General features: G+C 40.5%; 3 protein-coding genes across 3 annotated transcripts; 1 reads left to right on the top strand and 2 right to left on the bottom strand.

Annotated features, from left to right (window-relative positions):
* Positions 1-5,230: 5,230 nt before the first annotated feature.
* On the bottom strand, positions 5,231-6,611 carry LOC120822516 (olfactory receptor 52N5-like). Its single transcript, XM_040182280.2, has one exon. The coding sequence runs from the start codon at positions 6,465-6,467 to the stop codon at positions 5,529-5,531; it is 939 nt and encodes a 312-aa protein (XP_040038214.2). The 5' UTR covers positions 6,468-6,611; the 3' UTR covers positions 5,231-5,528.
* A 2,854-nt stretch (positions 6,612-9,465) lies between these two features.
* On the bottom strand, positions 9,466-10,413 carry LOC120822573 (olfactory receptor 8G17-like). The gene has a single exon (XM_078105069.1). It carries the CDS (start codon positions 10,408-10,410, stop codon positions 9,466-9,468), a length of 945 nt encoding a protein of 314 aa, XP_077961195.1. The 5' UTR covers positions 10,411-10,413.
* Positions 10,414-18,625: 8,212 nt separating this feature from the next.
* On the top strand, positions 18,626-20,511 carry LOC120822513 (olfactory receptor 52N5-like). The gene has a single exon (XM_040182272.2). It carries the CDS (start codon positions 18,734-18,736, stop codon positions 19,676-19,678), a length of 945 nt encoding a protein of 314 aa, XP_040038206.1. The 5' UTR covers positions 18,626-18,733; the 3' UTR covers positions 19,679-20,511.
* The last annotated feature ends 639 nt before the right edge of the window (positions 20,512-21,150 follow it).

Below are 21,150 nucleotides of genomic sequence, written 5' to 3'. Positions count from 1 at the left end.
TTAAGCGCAGCAGGTTGCTAGGCAACGGGAGCAGCGGAGGTAAAGCTGATGACGCAAGCAGGACAGACCGTCCCCCTTCAGAGACCCCTCGGTTCAGCCAGACCAGGTAGACCAGAAGGCTGCTGAAGGGTACAAGGATGCAGCCTAGCGGCTTTGAGACACTGCTCATGTGTGGGGAAAAGGGCAGGAAACTAAACAAAGACAGGAAGTAAAGTGTTTTTAGAGGTCAAAAGCATGAAACCTACGGTTGCTGCAGTGTCTTCGAGTGATCACAATCCGATTGTAAAACAACGTACACATTGTACCATAAATAATTCATACCATCCAATAACTCAAACATGAACTGAGAACCCTTTAATATCTCAAAGAACCAAAGGACAAACATCTAGAACCATCCAACAGACGGTTCATTGTGGTAGGTGAAAGTTAACCTGTCAAATTAGACCTCAGCCCCCAAAGGAGCTCGCTGTGATTGTTTGTGGCTACAAACTGTTTGTTAGAACATTGCATGCTGGGAGCTCAGGGGACAACTCTGGCCCCCAACAGTCCACTGGTTTCATCACTGTTGGGGCTCCAGTTGCCATGGCAGCCGCTAATAAGTGCTAATGTTTCTGAGACTAATGTGATCATTAAGGAAGTCCGTGAGCAGCTCAATAACAAAACACTTAATAAGTGATAATTAGGCCTCTGGGAGCTTGGAGGAGGTGATAATGTTCATCAGACCGCTTTCAGGTGCTAATGAGGGCTGCTGGGATCAGGTGATCTGAGGTAGTAACAAGGAGACACAAACAGGCTATTGGTTAGTAGGTCTCATTTCCATCAAGTCCGGAGTACCAAACTTGTTCAGCTGGAGTAATCAGTAAGTTCAATATGGCCGAGTCATGTTGGGTTTAAAAATTCCTTTTTTTTGTTCATAAAGAACATTTTGAAAAAAAGGTTCTGTAGACAATCGCTTTTCGTTAAGAAAAGAAAATTAAAAAATAAAGTGCACTAGCGGACAAGTGAGAAAGTGGCAGTGAAAGTGACATGTGCAGTGTGAAGCAGAGTGACCGGTGGAATGTTAGTCAGCCAGTGGGGGACCGGCTCTGTTGATGAGCCCGACTGCCGATGGTGAGAAACTGTTGGTGTGGCGGGAGGTCTTAGTCGTGATGGACCTCAGCCTCCTGCCAGATGGAAGGGGCTCAAAGAGTCTGTGACCAGGGTGAGAGGGGTCGGCTACCATCTTTCCTGCTCGCCTCAGGGTCCTGGAGGCAAACAAGTCCTGCAGGGACGGCAGATTGCAGCCGATCAGCCTCTCTGCAGAGCGGAGGACACGCTGCAGCCTGCCCTTGTCCTTGGCTGTGGCTGCAGTGTACCAGACGGTGATGGAGGAGCAGAGGATGGACTCCATGATGGCCGTGTAGAAGTGGACCTCCTTTACGTCAGAAGCACTTTTCTCCTGTTTCCAGTCTTAATGCTAAGCTAGGCCAAACAAACTCTGACCAAAGACCAAAAACAACTGAAACTGAAGCAAAAAGGTATCAGGGTCTCAAAGGCCAAAACAATAAACAAAAAGCCCACTTTAGCTGGAAAACAAAGTCTTTCTGGCCTGCTGCATGAAAAGGAAAAACAATACCGACCTCCCTGTCTATCCAGGAGAAAAACAGAACAGGAGAAAAGAATAGAAACAGAAATGGCAGAGAACCTTCACACATCGATAGTCGGCCCTGAGCCACTAAACCCAGAAGGTCTGCTGGTTCTCAGGAAGAACCAACCAGCGAGAACACTGGCTCAGGGGTCCTTATCCAGCCCAACAATCGCCTGATGTCTCTATAGCTGGAAATACTAGCAGTACTAGTAATATTAGTTGTGGTTTAAAATTCGCCTCATTCGCGACCAGACGCGTCTGTGCGTGGACTTTACACGGAATCTACTCGCTTGCTTTTGGTGTGAAAGCAGCATAAGATCCGGTCCTGTTAGACTGCAGTAATCAGCTGTGTCTGAGTTACCACAGTAACATTAACGAGCTGCTCAAAAAACTAATGAAACATAATCAATGATTATGAAAAACGTAAAATAGATATCAACGAGCTGTTTTAAAAAAAATAGTTTAGACTTTTGTCAACATTTCAAAGTTTAAATGGTGTTCATAGCTGAAAGATTGGCAAAGCAGAAAAATGTGAAAGTTGATGAAGTTTAAGAGGATTTGAGAATCAACTCCATTGGAAAACCATGTTAGAAAAAGTTAAGAATTTGATTTATATAATTTCAAGCATAAGAGGTAGAAAGCTGAACGGTCATAGCCCCCCTCTCCTGAAGGAGCTGGATATTTTAATATTCGAACGGTTTTAATAGCTGAATATACAATTTAATATGGTACAAAAACACAATGGAAAGGTGATTGATTTACCAAATGTTACATCCAATTATTCAACTCATGTGTTATTTCAGAAGCATACATCTGTGGTCAAAAATAGAAAAGCTGTTTGCTCTTTAAACTGTTAATGTTAAAATGCCATCTCCCCCCATGGGAGCCACGAAGCAGCTTGTTGGTTGAGTTGGGCAGGCGTTGGGGGGTAAACAGGAGCCTCTCTTATGGTACCAATTAAGAAACTGTCACTGTAACAACAACAACAAACACTGGTGAGGTAATAACAGCATAGACAGGCCTACCGGCTCAGACCACACCAAGCATCATTTCATATCCAGTCTAATGTCACTTAAAGTTCATAACGTTAATTGCATTTATTTCCACATTCAAAGCTCCTTCAATGTCAATTTTGTTCACAAAGCCGACCACTCAAAACAAAAATCAAGGTGTAAAAGCTTGGAAGTTGTTGTTAACTTCTGAGGAGTTCATGAAGTAATTTGGAACCATTTTCTCTTCTCTCCTCTCGTCTTTAAAATCTGTATAGCGAACCCAAAAGTGTCACCTAACATGACATGGAAGAAACTTAACGTTAGCCTCATTAGTTAAAAACTAACGTTACTGACATTGAGTAATGTTGCTTAATGTTAGCCTTATGCACTCAAAGTTAGAAGCTAGTATTATTAACAGTGTATAATACATTTTAGCGTTAGCTTCGTGAACACTAAGTCAGAAGCTAATGTTACTGATATTGAGTAATGTTGCTTAACATTTGCCTTGCGAACTTTGATAATTTGAGAATTTTGGGGTCTCGCATTTGGGTATCAGGAATCAGGAAACATTTATTGCCAAAATTTGTCAAACATACAAGGAATTTGTCTTGGCGGTTAGTGCGTGACAGTAGACAGTGTAATAATAGACAACAAGACAGCAGTGCACAAGTAATAAAATAAAATGCTAATGCAATGGGGTAGTAGAATAAGGCTATGGGTTAGTATAAAACAAGAGAATAAAGTTAAAGTTAAAAATTAACAACCTTTGCTGAGGCTTCTTGGTGATGGAGCTGATGTTCAGCTCCCACTTGAGGTCCTGGGTGATGATGGAGCCCAGGAAACGGAAAGAGTCCACAATAGTGACGGGGGAATCACACAGGGTGATGGGGGAGGGTGGGGCTCTGTTCCTCCTGAAATCCACAACCATCTCCACTGTCTTTAGAGCGTTGAGCTCCAGGTTGTTGTGGCTGCACCACGACACCAGATGGTCAGACTGTAGGCGGAAGATAGCAGGAAAGTTGGAAGTAACTCCGCTGGAGTTGTTCCACGGATGTTCAAGAGCTCATCTCTGGTGAAAGAGCTCCGGGAATCGCAGAAGGAAACGTAATTAACAACAAAAACAACAAAAAATGAAGTGCACCGAAGCACCGTGGCAGCCATCATCGGCGCCATCTTGGATCGAGAAATGTCTCTATAGCGCCCCCCTATAGGGCCACACTAGGCCAGATTGCCCGACTTGAAATTTGGCACACATGTGCTCTTGGACATGCTCTACAAAAAAGTCAATCATGGTATGCAAATGGACTTAACTACATTTTCTGCCATTTTGAATTTTGTGAAAAACACGTTTTGGGCCATTTCTCCTAAACGCTATGTCCGAGTGTCACAACATTTTCTGTGAATCCTTATTGGATCTATCCCCCTTGAGCCATAAACATGTTGATATATCATTGGGGAAGATATGGGCTAATGAACTTAGTGCAAGGGGTGTGGTTCATCTGGCAAGACACACAATTTAAGAATGAATTGGCCTGCCCTCACCAATATTGTAACATATGTAAACTTTGAACCCCTGAACACACACTAAATGCGGGTCAACTAGTAGATTTACCAGCCAAAGGGGGGTTAGAGACACACCAACACTATTCAACATACACACTCTGTTCGCTGATGTTTACGTTAAGTCAGGAGTCTGGACATCGGATGTGACCGGATCTTTAGATGCGGGAGGTGGAAGGTCCTCCTCTACGCCAGTTTAGGGCCAATAGAAATCTTTCCTTCTCTGTCTTTCAAGGGTTATAAAACATGATGTTCTTGCTGATGTTAGTTGGTTGTTCTTCCGGCCTGTGTGCTGCCTGAACTGCTCCTGCCTTTGCAAATACTTGACCTGTGATCTGACAAATAAATCTCCCAGAACTTTTGATAACCCCGACCAGGCTCCAATTCTTGAACAGGTATTCTTACAGAGTAGCGTCCAACGCTGCTCGCAGCTTTAATTATTGATTGTTTTTATTCAACAACTGTACATGAAAAGGTTTGAATAGGTCAATCAATAGATAAAATCAGTTTGATCACAAAGTCAAAGTGTTCTAAATAAATAACAATCAGAGGATCTTTGGCTATGTTCAGATTGCAGACAAAAGCTACCCGAATCCATACGTGACTCATATCTTTTTTTCTATCATCATTGAAGTGAATCATGTCGTAGGGACCTCTGACCCAAGGTCTGTCAGCAAAATAACGCCAAATGAATGGTTCAAATAAAATCAAAAGATGTCGATTCTAGAAACCAGAAAGGTGATTCACAGTGTGAAATGAAAAAATAGGAAACCAGAAATCCGGTAGTGGGTTTCGTTTGCGTAGGTATGAAGATTCTAAAAATCCCCGAGCTGAACGGGGCTGAACTAGACAACGACACATTTCCAAAGAGGGGTCTTAAAATATAATCTATATAATTATATAATCAAAGTATTTCTCTACTAAGAAAAACCTTTTAGAGCCAGGAATGCTGTTAACATTCTGTTTTCTCACACCGTCTGTAGTTTATTACCACTAAAAGAAGACTTGTATATCGACGCTTTATGGGCGCTTTTATTGGTGGTCACTGGCACATATATAAATGTACATTCACATTTAGATATAGAATATAATATTTATACATAAACATAGCATACTTGTGTGCATAACATCTTTCAGATCAGTAGTTCCAGCTCTGTCATGCACTCACAACGGGTCCCCAGTGTACAAAGACAAGACGGTGTGGGTAGGAAGGAATAAGGGAATTACATTTAATTCTTTTTTGTTAACATATACATCAAACGTTATTAAGCTCAAAACATTTTTTAAACACAACTAAGAACTTCAGGTTGTGTTTGATGTTGTAAAACTTTGGTCATCAACTTTAAACCTCACGGCATGACCTGTTTGGACGGGAACAATTTAGACAAGGCTTTACCGATTTCTGCAGACTGCATGCCATAGATGATGGGGTTCAAGCTACCAGGGACGATAAGAAACAAGATGGCAGAAAGCTTCCTGTAGTCTGAGTACTGAGGGAAACGATGCAGAACAATAATACACATTCCACTGATCAACATGATCAGGTACACAACCAGGTGAGTGCTGCAGGTCTTCAGGGCTTTACTGTTCAGAGACTTGCTGTTACTAGTGAGACACACGACTGTGATCTTTGTATAGGTGATAACCATGCTGCCGATAGAACCTGTGAACAGAACTACAGTGAAGGTGAGTCCGTAGATATTATTAATCAACACACTCTCACAGGACAGCTTAAACAGCGAGGCGTTGTCACAGTAGGGATTTGTGATTAGAGTCCTACATCGGTTTAGACGGAGGGTCAGACCAAGTAGAATCCCGACCAAAACAAGAGCCACTCCCCAGGCCGACGCCGTCAGCTTCATCACCATCTTGTTTGTCATTATCATATTATATTGCAGAGGATAACAGATGGCCACGTATCTGTCAAAGGCCATAATCATCAGCACGGTGTGAGCAGTGGTACCAGACATGTGAGTGGTGAAAGCTTGGACCGCACATTCGTAATAACTGATGAAGAGCTCAGAGCGAGGCCTCAACATGTCCAAAAGCAAACGAGGCAGCAGGATAGAATTACCGAGCAGGTCGTTCAACGGCAGGTTGCAGAACAGGAGATACATGGGCTGGTGAAGGCTCTTGTCCAACAAAATAACAGCAGCAATGCCGACATTCATGAGCATTATAAAGATATATGAGAGCAAGAGGAAGATAAAGGCCGGGTAGAAGTAACTCTTCCAGACATTCAGCCCCTCCAGCCGCAGCGTCAAGCTGTTAAATGTGTCGTTTTCCATCAACCTGCAATAACGTCAATAACACACACAAGCGATACACAGTTATTACTAGAAAATGCAGTTCAACAAAGGATTGGAGCAACACAAATAAAAGGCAAGGTTAAAGATGATAGAACATAAACGGCCACAGAAGCTTGTTGTGAGTCTTCTGGTTCATCAGTCTTTAGGATTTTCTTTCACACCCACTGAAGGTCTGGTCCTCACTTTATTATAGTCACAGCTTGATGCTCAGGGGAAAGTTTGTTATGACGTGAGGATTCACCAGCAGCCTTGTTATGCTCATATGATGGAGCGTGATTAACAGTGGTACTCTTTATCTATACATTCATCATCCTTTCATTTGTACGCTTCCTAAAGGCTTATTTCCTCTTTCCTTCACTGTGACTTCAGCCAACGGCTGTGATGTCTGCAGCTCATCTAAGCGACACTTGATTTGTTGTGGTCTTAGTTAGTAGACCGCCGGTCTGGCATTGTGTAATAATGTTACTTTTGTATAAAGTTGCACAATTCTACAGTCAACCAAGTTAACCAAGTTGTTCTAAACAAATACTTTATTTATTCAGAATCCGTGCATTAGCCTCGTCATAGCAAAGCTAGAAGCTAGTATGACTTATGTCATCTCATCTTCATCCAGCAGTTGACCCCAAACTGGGTCCCGTGTCTGGGCCTCTTCCCTCTTCCAAGCTGGTCGTTCCTGGAACACCTCCCTGGGAGGCGCCCACTGCGAGACACCAACCACCTTCTTGAGGAAACCCATTTCAGCCGCTCGTATCCGTAACGCGCTCAGGAGCTCTCGTTTTGTTGAGTTGCGATAAAGCGAGTGCAATGCCGCCCCCCTGCCGAAAACTACTCTTGGCAGCTGAGCTCTCGCTTTGGGCGTACAGGGATTGGATGTCTCCACGTAGGGACCCCCTCACCCCGCACTCCCGCAGCACCTCCCAAAAAACATAGAAAGTTAACACCTCGGCTAAAAAGTTAAGACCTCGGCCGAGGATTCGCTGGCTTCCCCGATCCACAGACCACAGCGAGTCCTTTGACTACGATGTAGTTGACCGTCTACCGGTTTCACCCACCAATCCTGAACCAGGCGACACACACGCACAATGGACAATGAAAAAGTGTGCTAACTATCCTATTGGTCTATCAAAGTTCTTGGGTGGTGATTGGGTTAAAGTTTGTGCGGTCGGCCGTGTCCACGCCTCTGACCACAGGAGGTCTTCCGGTGCTTTCAAGGTGGCTGGGTATTTGGAGTTTTCCATAGGTAAAGTGGTGCAATGAGTATTACACTGAATGCCGCGTTCCATGTAACTCGGATTTCGAATGTTTCTCAGTTAATATCAATTTTGGTGCTGTCAAGTATTACATACATGCATTTCTATTGATCGCATTACATTGAATACAATCATAGCTGCACATTGGTATTCTTCTATTGATTACAGTGGTTTTACAATATTCACATTACTTTATTGAATACATAGTTCCAGAATCATGGCTGTATTCTGGTGTACAATAAATCCATTTTTACTAATAGTTCATTTGTGAACCGGGTCGTCACTTTATTGCTAATATAATACAATAGATAGGCCTAATAAACAGTTAAAAACGTCAGTATGTTTAAAATAGCTGTTTCCTGTTTTTACAATCATTATTTCGAAGAACCTTTTTTTAATATAGGTTCCTCAACTGACCTTTTTTTTAAGGTTCTCTGAGCTGTTCCCTGTGAAAAAGAATCAGTAATCGGCCAGCTAGTAGTAGCAGCGGTAACCGAACGAAAGTGCTGCATGCCGTCTGCGAAAAACAACGAGCCTCTCATCTGTCAGAAGCGAGGAAAACCAACCGTTCCATACTGGTGATTCCCTGACTCCCATGACTCTCACTGATTCTGTGTGTGTGTTTTATTTTAAATGATTGCGTCCGTTAGTAAGCAAGAAGCGCTAGTTAGCATTAACATTAGCTTCCGTTAGCTCCCGCGGTCGACCACGCATGCGCGACGTGATGTGATTTTTTCAATCGATGGCAGGCGATCTACTGGCACTGCCTTGGCGATCGACGTATCGGGCTCCCGTCTCGCTTCGTCTGGGCCAACTGTCCTAATATTCTACTTCTCTGGAGTTGTTTTTTAGAAGTAAGACATTCCGCATTCATTCATATCACACATGATGTAGTGAGTGAGATCTCATAAATGCTGTGTGAAGTACAACTGGGGATTTGAGCAATATTCTGCCTTTTAAGTAGAGTGGAAATCAAACGGAAAGCATTTTTATATTTATTGATTTTTGGAATGGAATACACATATTTTTATTCATGTTGTAATTATTAAAATTTGTTCTAACTGAGAATGATAAACTACGAGTACAGCACACAATTATCTAGATATTGATTCATACATTCTCAATTGTTTCCTTGTCAGGACATTTGTCGACAGGCTTTGCAAACACAGGACAGCAATGAGCCAAAATACTATCTATGTAAACTCAGTAGGTTGTTTTTAGGGTTGACAACAACCAGAACTCGTAGTTATAGAGGTAATATCATGATGACCACAGACTGAGGAATGTAATATTCTTACTTTTAAATATGCAGAAATAATGTAAGTTGGTGTCGGGATCTCCGATCCCCCGAGTCGGTTGATGACAAGGATCGCAGCACGTTGATCAATTAAAGTCAAAAAGTTAACATTTATTTAGAACAGCTGCAAACCTTAAATCTTTCTGTCTTTGTACATCACGGTCAAATACAGACACTTGAGACACGGCTTTAGCACAGGACGGTGTTGTAACATACTTTACCGTTACATGCATCTCACATTGGCCAGTCGATTATTAGTAAAATGCTACCGTGGAATTGATGCTCAGTCCGATTACAAACTTGATGTTCCCAACAATTATTAATTAGCGCATTCTTTTCTATTTGGTACAATTTAATTAGTTGTATTGCTGTGATATCAGATGGTCATCAAATCTATATAGAAAAACCTTCTGAAGTAATGAAGTAGTCTTCATGGCGATGGCCAAACTGTCTTCGACTGAAAAGACTTTAGCAAAAATGTCCGTGTTTCTTTGGACTGTATACCATAGATGATGGGGTTGAGGGTCCCTGGAACTATGTGAAACAAAATGCTAGCAATCTTCCTGTAGTCTGAGTACTGAGGGAAACGATGCAGAACAATAATACACATTCCACTGATCAACATGATCAGGTACACAACCAGGTGAGTGCTGCAGGTCTTCAGGGCTTTACTGTTCAGAGACTTGCTGTTACTAGTGAGACACACGACTGTGATCTTTGTATAGGTGATAACCATGCTGCCGATAGAACCTGTGAACAGAACTACAGTGAAGGTGAGTCCGTAGATATTATTAATCAACACACTCTCACAGGACAGCTTAAACAGCGAGGCGTTGTCACAGTAGGGATTTGTGATTAGAGTCCTACATCGGTTTAGACGGAGGGTCAGACCAAGTAGAATCCCGACCAAAACAAGAGCCACTCCCCAGGCCGACGCCGTCAGCTTCATCACCATCTTGTTTGTCATTATCATATTATATTGCAGAGGATAACAGATGGCCACGTATCTGTCAAAGGCCATAATCATCAGCACGGTGTGAGCAGTGGTACCAAACATGTGAGAGGTGAAAGCTTGGACCACGCATTCGTAATAACTGATGAAGAGCTCAGAGCGAGGCCTCAACATGTCCAAAAGCAAACGAGGCAGCAGGATAGAATTACCGAGCAGGTCGTTCAACGGCAGGTTGCAGAACAGGAGATACATGGGCTGGTGAAGGCTCTTGTCCAACAAAATAACAGCAGCAATGCTCACATTTGCAACAATTACAAACAAGTAGGAGAAGAGTAGAAAGAGGAACACGGGGTACGTAGAGTCCGTTGAGACATTTAATCCCTCCAGCTGCAGTGTGAGGCTGTTGTAAGTGTAGTTTTCCATCAACCTGAAAACACATAAACAGTTTAATGTAAATGTTATTTAAAGTTATTTAGGTATCAGGGATCATTTAAAGTCCCGGTATACAAGTAATCACATTATTATTAACATATATTAACACTTAGCTTCTCCCAGCTACTAGTACTACTTTTAAGTATACCACTATAAATATATTTTATGGTTTTTGTTTAAAATGTTTAACTTCACGACAGGGAAATTCATGGTTAGGGTTAGTAAGTTCATCGTGAAAGTAGAGACAAAGTATGAAATTAGTGAGAAGATCAGCATCATGATTACCTGCTATGAGCGTCTGCGCTTTGCATATCTTGGATTCTCTTTCTTTTTTCTCTCCGCTCGTTGCAGGTGATCTCAATCAGATCTCCTCTTTAGCAATGCTATATAGGAATTATTTTATCCCCATGGGAGTAAATGTGATGCAAGAATATCAACAATTCAATTTCTCTCATCTCTGTTTGAAATTATCCAACTTCAAGCTTAAAGTTACGGAAAAAGAAATATATATAATATATTTTGTTTTAGATCTCGCATTGTAGATTCAATTCAATTGATTTTATTTTTTAAAGCTCAAAATCACACAAATTTACAATTTCCCTCAGAGGGCTTTACAATCTGTACACATGCGACATCCACTGTCCCGAAACGTTCACATCAGCACGGGAAGAACTCCCCAAAAAATGAAAAGGCCCTTCAACAAGGAAAATAAAAAGAACCCTCAGGGAGAACGTCAGTGGAACAGACAGACAGAATGGGTACAGAATGAATAATGCAAAAGATGTACCTTATCAGCCGGGCCATTGTAGGAGGAAGGAACAGGGTTCAGACCATATTTCATGGAGACCTGTGTGGCGTAAAAGCACAAAAACTCTGTGGAAGAAAATGCATTGTTGATGTGGCCTTGTGATGTGACTGACTGGCAAAAACCATACAGGATGACAGCAACGGAGGTGTGCTCACTCTGGAACATGGCCACAGAGACTTAAGGCCAGTTAGACGATCCAGTAGACGATTACCTGCAGGTAGGTACGTTGGACGGCTCAACCGCAATTTCGGAGTATTGGAATAAATGATTACATGTCATGTAAGAAGAGGGGTGGCTGTGGTCCAAGATACCAGGTGGTTGGGTATCAATGGGAACAGGACAGATCACTGGTGCTCAGCATAGTCTGCAGACCCTTTTGGGAAGCTAACGTTGTTCAGAACCACCAAATTCAAGTGCAACCATGACCAATTTGGATGTTATATGATTTTATAAATCATATTCTAATCTCAGATATGTCATACATCATTTGCAAGACATCATATACAACCAACTGCCGGGGACAAATATCTGACATTTGGGTGAAATGTTGAGCATTAAAGGTCAATTGTGTCAGTTAGATTGTGTTATATTTTGGCATTTGTGGTCGTCACCAAGCATCTCGAACTATGCATGATTCCCTGATCAAATAGGTGGTATCACAGTAATAACTGACTGATAATTTGTATTAAAGGCTATACACACCTGTCAAAAAATGTCACATTTGCACGGTATATGCAAGGTTATGAAAAACCTTGAAAAGTCATGCGATTTTAATATGGTTATTTCCAGGCCTGGAAAAGTCCTTGAAAAAAATAATTTCCCCTAAGTTTTGGAAAAGTCATGGAAATATGACTCTTTTAAAATCATATGAATTATTACAGAATGACATGAACATATGAATATTCATTATATTATATTCATATGTTCATGTTATATGTTATGGGGAAACACTGTATTCTTGTTTTTAGCTTAAATTCTACATTTTCTCACTTTTTCATGTATACACCGAAATTTCACAAAATGTTTGGTCAAGGAAATTTGAGTTACAAGGTTAAGAACAAACCACACCCGTTATTGTTGGAATGCATTGAGATGCATTCCAAGTATTGTTCTTCGAATCTTTATTGTTGGAATGCATTAACGATGCATTCCAAGTATTGTTCTTCGAATCTTTATTCAACTTATTCTATTTCTTCCGTGGCACCTTTCAACTGCTTCCCATTTTCAGCTATTTAAACCATTCAAATTTTAAAATATTCAGCTTCTTTCTGGCTTACTTCTGACTACGAATATTACTAGTACTTCTAGTAGAACTACAACTGATACTTCTACTACCATACTACTAGTATTTCTACTGCTATTAATACAACTACTACTAATGTTATTAAAAATACTACTATGGCTAATAGTATCAGTATTCCAGCTGTTTCTACTGCTATTGATACTAAACCGACTTCTACTGCTAGTACTAATACCCAAATTACAACTAACATTACTACAAACAATTTTAAACCTCTTTTTATTCATCTCAGCTTTTGTTATTTCTGTACTTTTTAAAATTCATTTAAGCTCCTGCAACTTCTGTTTTGCAATATTTCACATTTATTTCAGCTGTTTTCATTTCTGATTTTTCAGCAAATCTATTGAAATTCCTTTCAGCTTCTCCCATTTCTGTATTTTCAACTATTTCAAATTAATTTCAGCCTTTCTAATATCTTTTATTTCAGCAAATGTACTCAAATTCCCTTCAACTTTCTGTATTTTCAGCTATTTTTAAATATTCAGCAAATGTATTCAAATTCCCTTCAACTTTCTGTATTTTCAGCTATTTTTAAATATTCAGCAAATGTATTCAAATTCCCTTCAACTTTCTGTATTTTCAGCTATTTTTAAATATTCAGTGCAGCTTTCAGCTTTTTGCATTCCAACGCATTTTCAGCAGGAAATGCTTTTTCTAGTTTCTTCATCTTCAACTTCTCCTTCTTCTATTTCTTCCGTGCCCCCTTTCAACTCCTTCACACTTTCAGCTATTAAAACCGTTCAAATATTAAAATGTTCAGCTCCTTTCTGGCTTGAGGGCTATGTATGTTCAGCTTTCTACCTCTTAAGCTTGAATTTATATAAATCAATAATCATTAATATTTTAACATGGTTTTCAAATGGAGTTTGCTTTCCAAATCCTCTTCAACTTCTTCAACTTTCAGATTTTTCAGCTTCGCCAATCTTTCAGCTACAGACACCATTTCAACTCTCAAATGTTCACACAAGTCTCAACTATTTTATGAAAAAAACTGCTTCTTGATATCTATTGTACTTTTTTCATAATCACTGATTATGTTTCACTAGTTCTTCGCTCCGTTTCTGACTTTTACATGAGTGTGTATTGCGTCTGCTAGAGTGGAGAGCTCGAGGCTAGAGGCTGAAGCAGCCCAGGAATCTGGTTAAAAAAATATGGAACTTCTGTCCTTGCAGCCAAAGTATACACTCTAGAGGCTTCATTTCTTTAGATTAATGAGGGTATGGTTGTGCTGATTGGATTAATGTGTTCATGGAATCCCAGAGTTTTTTAGTTTTGGCGCAAGGAGTGTTTGAGTGACACAACCTCTGCCAAAAGCCCCATAGGCTCCAATACAAATCTGCCGACATATTTCTCACAAAAATCCACAAGGTACACGTTTTGTCAACGGCCATAGGAGCCGTATTTATTACCGGACAGACATAAAAACACATCCACGCGTTCGGTAGAGTCTTGGGTCTCATACAAACGCCGTATTTTTTAGATAGCTGTTATAGTTTTGCGCTGGTTCTCATTTGTTTGAGGTGTGGATTCTGTGTAACTTGCTGCCATGTCTCTGTCTTTTGCAGTAGATCGTTAATGATCACAGGTGCGCCGTTGCCGTGGTTACTCGTAAACACGCTGCAGGATCTGTCTGTGGCTCACAGCTGCTCCTTGTGACCTGATTAGTGGAGTCACATGACGCAGCTATGCTTTCTGTCAACAGACCAATATGATAAAGACACTCCCCCCCCTCCCCCCTCCACCCTGACCTCTGCTCACTGTTAATCACTCTCAGTCAGTATGTCTGTCTATTTCTCCTCTCTCTCTCTCTCCCTCTATCTCTTCCTCACCACCCCTCCCTTCTTCACCCTCTCACCTTCCCTCCCTCTATCTACACCCCCCCACCCCACCCAATCCAATAATTTCAAAATAAAAGCCCCATGGAGGGAATTTTTACTGTAATGTTTGTGATGAGGCCTATTAATTAAAAACTTCTTAGTTTGAATAACATTCTGTCTCCCACTACGAATATTACTCGTACTTCTAGTACTACAACTGATACTTCTACTACCATACTACTAGTATTTCTACTGCTATTAATACTACAACTACTACTAATGTTATTACAAATACTACTATGGCTAATAGTAGGAGGTCACCTGCACTCGAGGCTTGTCTTAAAGGGACAGAAGCTCTTCAGACAGATGTGAGAACAGTTAAAAGAGAAGAAGACAGATGTTTTTATAATAATGTACGAGTGTTATAGTGGAACGTTTCCTTTAACTTTAACTTCAATGTTCACATCATGTTCACCAATGAATGTGAATGGACGTTGTCAGCTATCAGCCAGGGTGTGTGTGTGTGTGTCTGTGTGTGTGTGTGTGTGTGTGTGTGTATTCACATTCTGTGACGGATAAATAAAACACATGTGTGCATCATTTCAGAGAAGCCAGGAAACAGGAAGCTGCAAAGAGGAAGAGCGTGTGATGGTCTTCATCCAGCTACGAGTCACAACAACAATGTCTTTCTCATTTTGCTTTTCGTCTTTGGGATTTCTTTAAAAGTAGATTACCTGAAAGCACATCTGGGGCCAAACGGTTCCATGTTTAATCCAGTTGTTCCACAACTATCCAATTACCTTCAGTGGGATTCCAATGTAACCGGATGAGAAACCCACGTTTAGGTTCTGTTCCCATCGTGGTTCTTAAATGGCCAGTTTCAAGGTTTTTGCTCCTATTTAAAAGTGTGTTAAAATAAAGTAAGTTATTGTTGGAATGCATTGAGATGCATTCCAAGTATTGTTCTTCGAATCTTTATTGTTGGAATGCATTAACGATGCATTCCAAGTATTGTTCTTCGAATCTTTATTGTTGGAATGCATTAGATGCATTCCAAGTACTGTTCTTCGAATCTTTATTTCCGACTTATTGTTGGAATGCATTTAGATGCATTCCAAGTATTGTTCTTCGAATCTTTATTGTTGGAATGCATTAACGATGCATTCCAAGTATTGTTCTTCGAATCTTTATTTCTTCATCTTCAACTTCTCCTTCTTCTATTTCTTCCGTGCCCCCTTTCAACTGCTTCCCATTTTCAGCTATTTAAACCGTTCAAATTTTAAAATATTCAGCTTCTTTCTGGCTTGAGGGCTATGTATGTTCAGCTTTCTACCTCTTAAGCTTGAATTTATATAAATCAATAATCATTAATATTTTAACATGGTTTTCAAATGGAGTTTGCTTTCCAAATCCTCTTCAACTTCTTCAACTTTCAGATTTTTCAGCTTCGCCAATCTTTCAGCTACAGACACCATTTCAACTCTCAAATGTTCACACAAGTCTCAACTATTTTATGAAAGAAACTGCTTCTTGATATCTATTGTACTTTTTTCATAATCACTGATTATGTTTCACTAGTTCTTCGCTCCGTTTCTGACTTTTACATGAGTGTGTATTGCGTCTGCTAGAGTGGAGAGCTCGCGGGCTAGAGGGTGAAGCAGCGCAGCAATCTGGTTAAAAAAGTATGGAACTTCTGTCCTTGCAGCCAAAGTATACACTCTAGAGGCTTCATTTCTTCAGATTAATGAGGGTATGGTTGTGCTGATTGGATTAATGCGTTCATGGAATCCCAGAGTTCTTTAGTTTTGGCGCAAGGAGTGTTTGAGTGACACAACCTCTGCCAAAAGCCCCATAGGCTCCAATACAAATCTCCCGACATATTTCTCACAAAAATCCACAAGGTACACGTTTTGTCAACGGCCATAGGAGCCGTATTTATTACCGGACAGACATAAAAAGCACATCCACGCGTTCGGTAGAGTCTTGGGTCTCATAAAAACGCCGTATTTTTTAGATAGCTGTTATAGTTTTGCGCTGGTTCTCATTTGTTTGAGGTGTGGATTCTGTGTAACTTGCTGCCATGTCTCTGCCTTTTTGCAGTAGATCGTTAATGATCACAGGTGCGTCGTTGTCGTGGTTACGAGCACTCACATGCTGCAGGATCTGTCTGTGGCTCACAGCTGCTCCTATGACCTGATTAGTGGAGTCACATGACGCAGCTATGCTTTCTGTCAACAGACCAATATGATAAAGACACTGGCCCCCCCTCCCCCCTCCACCCTGACCTCTTCTCACTGTTAATCACTCAGTCAGTCAGTCTGTCTGTCTATTTCTCCTCCTCTCTCTCTCCCTCTATCTCTTCCTCACCACCCCTCCCTTCCTCACCCTCCCTCTCTCTATCTACACCCCCCCACCCCACCCAATCCAATAATTTCAAAATAAAAGCCCCATGGAGGGAATTTTTACTGTAATGTTTGTGATGAGGCCTATTAATTAAAAACTTCTTAGTTTGAATAACAAACATTCTGTCTCCCACTACGAATATTACTCGTACTTTTAGTACTACAACTGATACTTCTACTACCATACTACTAGTATTTCTACTGCTATTAATACTACAACTACTACTAACGTTATTACAAATACTACTATGGCTAATAGTATTACAGCTGTTTCTACTGCTATTGATAATAAACCGACTGCTACTGCTAGTACTACTAATACCAAAATTACAACTATAACTAAGACTACTACTAAAATTACTACAAACAATTTTAAACCTCTTTTTATTCATCTCAGCTTTTGTTATTTCTGTACTTTTTAAAATTCATTTAAGCTCCTGCAACTTCTGTCTTGCAATATTTCACATTTATTTCAGCTGTTTTCATTTCTGCTTTTTCAGCAAATCTATTGAAATTCCTTTCAGCTTCTCCCATTTCTGTATTTTCAGCTATTTCAAATTAATTTCAGCTTTTCAAATATCTGTCATTTCAGCAAATGTATTCAAATTCCCTTCAACTTTCTGTATTTTCAGCTATTTTTAAATATTCAGTGCAGCTTTCAGCTTTTTGCATTCCAACGCATTTTCAGCAGGAAATGCTTTTTCTAGTTATGTATTTCTGTCATTTTATTTGAATTCAGCGTTGCAGGTGTAAACACAGTTAAGTGAATAAACACAACTTACAGGAACAAGCTGTGTAAATGTTTTCTGTTGGCAAACCAAACTTTACGTTTTCTTTTACACAATTATATTGAACAATATTGTTGTGCTTATGATGGAAATTTCAATGTTGATCACTTTTTATCTAATAAATAATAAAGTTTAAATCTTAATTTAAAAAATAAAGCTGATAAATAATCCCCCAAAAATCAGTCAGTTTGCCTCAACAAACATTGCTTCTGGACTCGTGACAGGATTTACCATATACATGCTACCCCTAGGTTATACACCTTTGCACAAGCCTGGTACCTCCACCATTTCCTGCATCACGTGCCGTACCGACATTAGGAATTGGATGTCCAAGAATTTTCTGGAATTAAATGACTCCAAATGCAAGGCTGTTAGCTGATCTGTGCTCAGGGCTGTGCACGCGAGCGATAAACGTTCGTCATGAAGCGCCCAACCTGGACATTCTTTTTGACTCTGCGCTGTCCTTTGATGCTCAGGTTACCAGTTGCGCAGATTAGCTTCGCCTCTCACCTGCAGACCTGGAAAGAGTCATCCATGCACTCATCTTCTCCAGGCTGGACTATTGCAACGCAGGAAAAACATTTAGAGACTACAAATGAAACCCCCCCGTTGACCATATTGTCCAATTACCTCTCTCTTTTTTGACCATGTGTTTTTATCCCTGTTTTAAATCTCTTCTAACAGCCCACTTTTACCAGCTGAGTTATTTGTATATATATGACAGATTTTATGTTATTTATTCTAAATGAAAGGCTGCTATTTACTTACTATTTAGAATTTTGCTGGTAACCGTATCATAGAAGAAATAACGTACTTCTTTATCTTCAATAATGTAACAGTTTGACAGCGTTGTTACGCCTGACGCGCAGCGGCCCCTCGAACTGTTACATTATTGGACGATAAAGTACAGCCTCTCGTACCTTATTGCTTAAATAATCCCCCCCTACTATACGATGCGTCTATAAAGCCTGCTGCAGGGCACCTCTTCACAGTGTGGGTGGACAGCACGCAGTGATTGGGAAGGCAAAGAGAAAAGATTAAGAAAAAAGCGACACTTCAAGATGGCATTAATCATCTACAAACAAATGTGATGATCAATTTAAAATCTATTATAGTAACTTTTGTATCGTTACGAATCTGATATTAACATCAATGCAGCATTCTTTGTGAATTTAACATAATTCCGTTTTTTCAGGTTGATGGAAAACTTCACCTTTAACAGCCCCACGCTTCAGCTGGAAGCTTTGAACATTTCAAAAGCATTTTTCTACCCTGTCTTTATCTTCTTGTTGTTCTCCTACCTGTTCATCATTATCGCAAATGTCGGCATTGCTGCTGTTATTTTGTTGGACAAGAGCCTTCACCAGCCCATGTATCTCCTGTTCTGCAACCTGCCGTTGAACGACCTGCTCGGTAATTCTATCCTGCTGCCTCGTTTGCTTTTGGACATGTTGAGGCCTCGCTCTGAGCTCTTCATCAGTTATTACGAATGCGTGGTCCAAGCTTTCACCACTCACGTGTTCGGCACCACCAGTAACACCGTGCTGATGATTATGGCCTTTGACAGATACGTGGCCATCTGTTATCCTCTGCAATATAATATGATAATGACAAACAAGATGGTGATGAAGCTGACGGCGTCGGCCTGGGGAGTGGCTCTTGTTTTGGTCGGGATTCTACTTGGTCTGACCCTCCGTCTGAACCGATGTAGGACTCTAATCACAAATCCCTACTGTGACAACGCCTCGCTGTTTAAGCTGTCCTGTGAGAGTGTGTTGATTAATAATATCTACGGACTCACCTTCACTGTAGTTCTGTTGACAGGTTCTATCGGCAGCATGGTTATCACCTATACAAAGATCACAGTCGTGTGTCTCACTAGTAACAGCAAGTCTCTGAACAGTAAAGCCCTGAAGACCTGCAGCACTCACCTGGTTGTGTTTCTTATTGTGGTTTTAAGCGCGCTATCAAACATAGTTCTGCATCGCTTCCCTCAGTACTCTGACTACAGAAAACTCAGCAGCATTTTGTTTCACATTGTCCCTGGCAGCCTCAACCCCATCATTTATGGAGTGCAGTCCAAAGAAGTACAACATTTTTTGTTCAAGTGGTTTCAGTCCAAGAAAGTTTTGCCATTATTATAAAGTTGATTTTGTCCGTAAGCATAACAAGTGCTGAATATGCGTATTCCTTATCTCTTGTGTATAAACCCACCTAATACTACTTCAATCGTATGTATTACTTTTGTGTCATAGAGATAGACTTATGCTGTAATATTGTTTGCTGTTCATTCATTTAAATGATAATGCACTTCTGCTCATCCTGAGGGGAGGTTTGAGGGGGGATCACTTCTTAGTTTCTCTTCCTTCATTTTTCCCCTTTTGAAACTCTTCTTTAGAGGGGAGGTTCTTCTTTTTCCTTTCAGTCAAATCCATAGACAGATGATGCTGCAGCAATTAAAAGCACCGTGGTAAATTTGTGATTTGTGACATTAGGAAATTCCAATAAAATGTCATTGGAAAACGTCCAAACGTATGGACTTTTTGTTGTTGACTGAAACTTGGTCAGACCAAAACTGGACGGTCGCGCAAAATCTAACTTGTTGCTTTGAGTGCGTAGTGATGTGGAACGCTCAGGTCAATGTGAAGAGGTACTGTTCATTATGGTTCAATAATGTACTCACTCTCAACCAATCATTCTGGCAATTGGACTGGAGATGCAGCTTCAGTTCTTCTGCTCCACATATCTGGAAGACTTAAATCCAGATTAAGGAGTTTTTCTGTTTTTTTTTCCTTTAATTCACCATTTCTGCATTTCAGAATTTTGGTACTCAAATGTATTAGCTCTTTAACGTTGTATTTTTGAAGGACTAGTTTTCTTTTATGTTTCAATCAATGTTCTTAACTGTTGGTAAATCTCCTTGCTTGTTTTAATGGTTGTATGTGAAGCACTTGTTGAAATGTGCTATACAAATAAAAGTCCCTGAGAGTCACAACAAAATGACCCAACTTTGAAAGGACTTTTGAAAAGTTGTCAGGGATGCGGGGAGGCAGGACTCAAATGCAGATTTTTCGAAAGACAAAAAGACTTTAATAGTCATAAACTCCAACACAAAATGGCCGAGGGGCAAAAACGCAAACAGGTACCATGGGAAAAAAGACAGGCAGGCAGGAACTAGAGACATCCAGGACATTCGACAACGACGCGACAAGTGACACAAGAGACACACGGCTTAAATACAGTAGGGAGGTGCAGGTGTTTGGACACAGGTGGAAACAATCGGAAAACCACAGGGGAAGACAGGACCGGGCAGGAAGTGAAGTTGCCCAGGGAGACAAGAGGCAGAAACTACAAAATAAGACAGGAAATAACCCACAGCGTGACACAAATGAATGTTAATGAATACCACATTTTATTATTGTATGATATATGCACCACCATAACATTTTATGGTTCTTTCTTTATGATAATGATAATAATCATGATGCTTTGGTACTGCCTTCATCTGATTATTAGAATCCATTGACTCCTGTCGGAATGTACAGAAACACACAAAACCCTCTTTTATCAAACCAAGACTATTCCGCGTTTGTGTTATCACGCATGTGTCCCCTGA

The sequence above is a fragment of the Gasterosteus aculeatus genome, chromosome 7, assembly GCF_964276395.1.
Source record: "Gasterosteus aculeatus chromosome 7, fGasAcu3.hap1.1, whole genome shotgun sequence".
NCBI lineage: Eukaryota > Metazoa > Chordata > Actinopteri > Perciformes > Gasterosteidae > Gasterosteus > Gasterosteus aculeatus.
Note: the sequence above shows the minus strand (reverse complement) of the source record. Positions and strands in the feature narration are given on the sequence as shown.

Bases quoted from the DNA above. Each gene is read 5' to 3' on its own strand.
- LOC120822516 (XM_040182280.2), bottom strand. From the start codon at position 6,467: ATGGAAAACGACACATTTAACAGCTTGACGCTGCGGCTGGAGGGGCTG.
- LOC120822513 (XM_040182272.2), top strand. From the start codon at position 18,734: ATGGAAAACTTCACCTTTAACAGCCCCACGCTTCAGCTGGAAGCTTTG.
- LOC120822573 (XM_078105069.1), bottom strand. From the start codon at position 10,410: ATGGAAAACTACACTTACAACAGCCTCACACTGCAGCTGGAGGGATTA.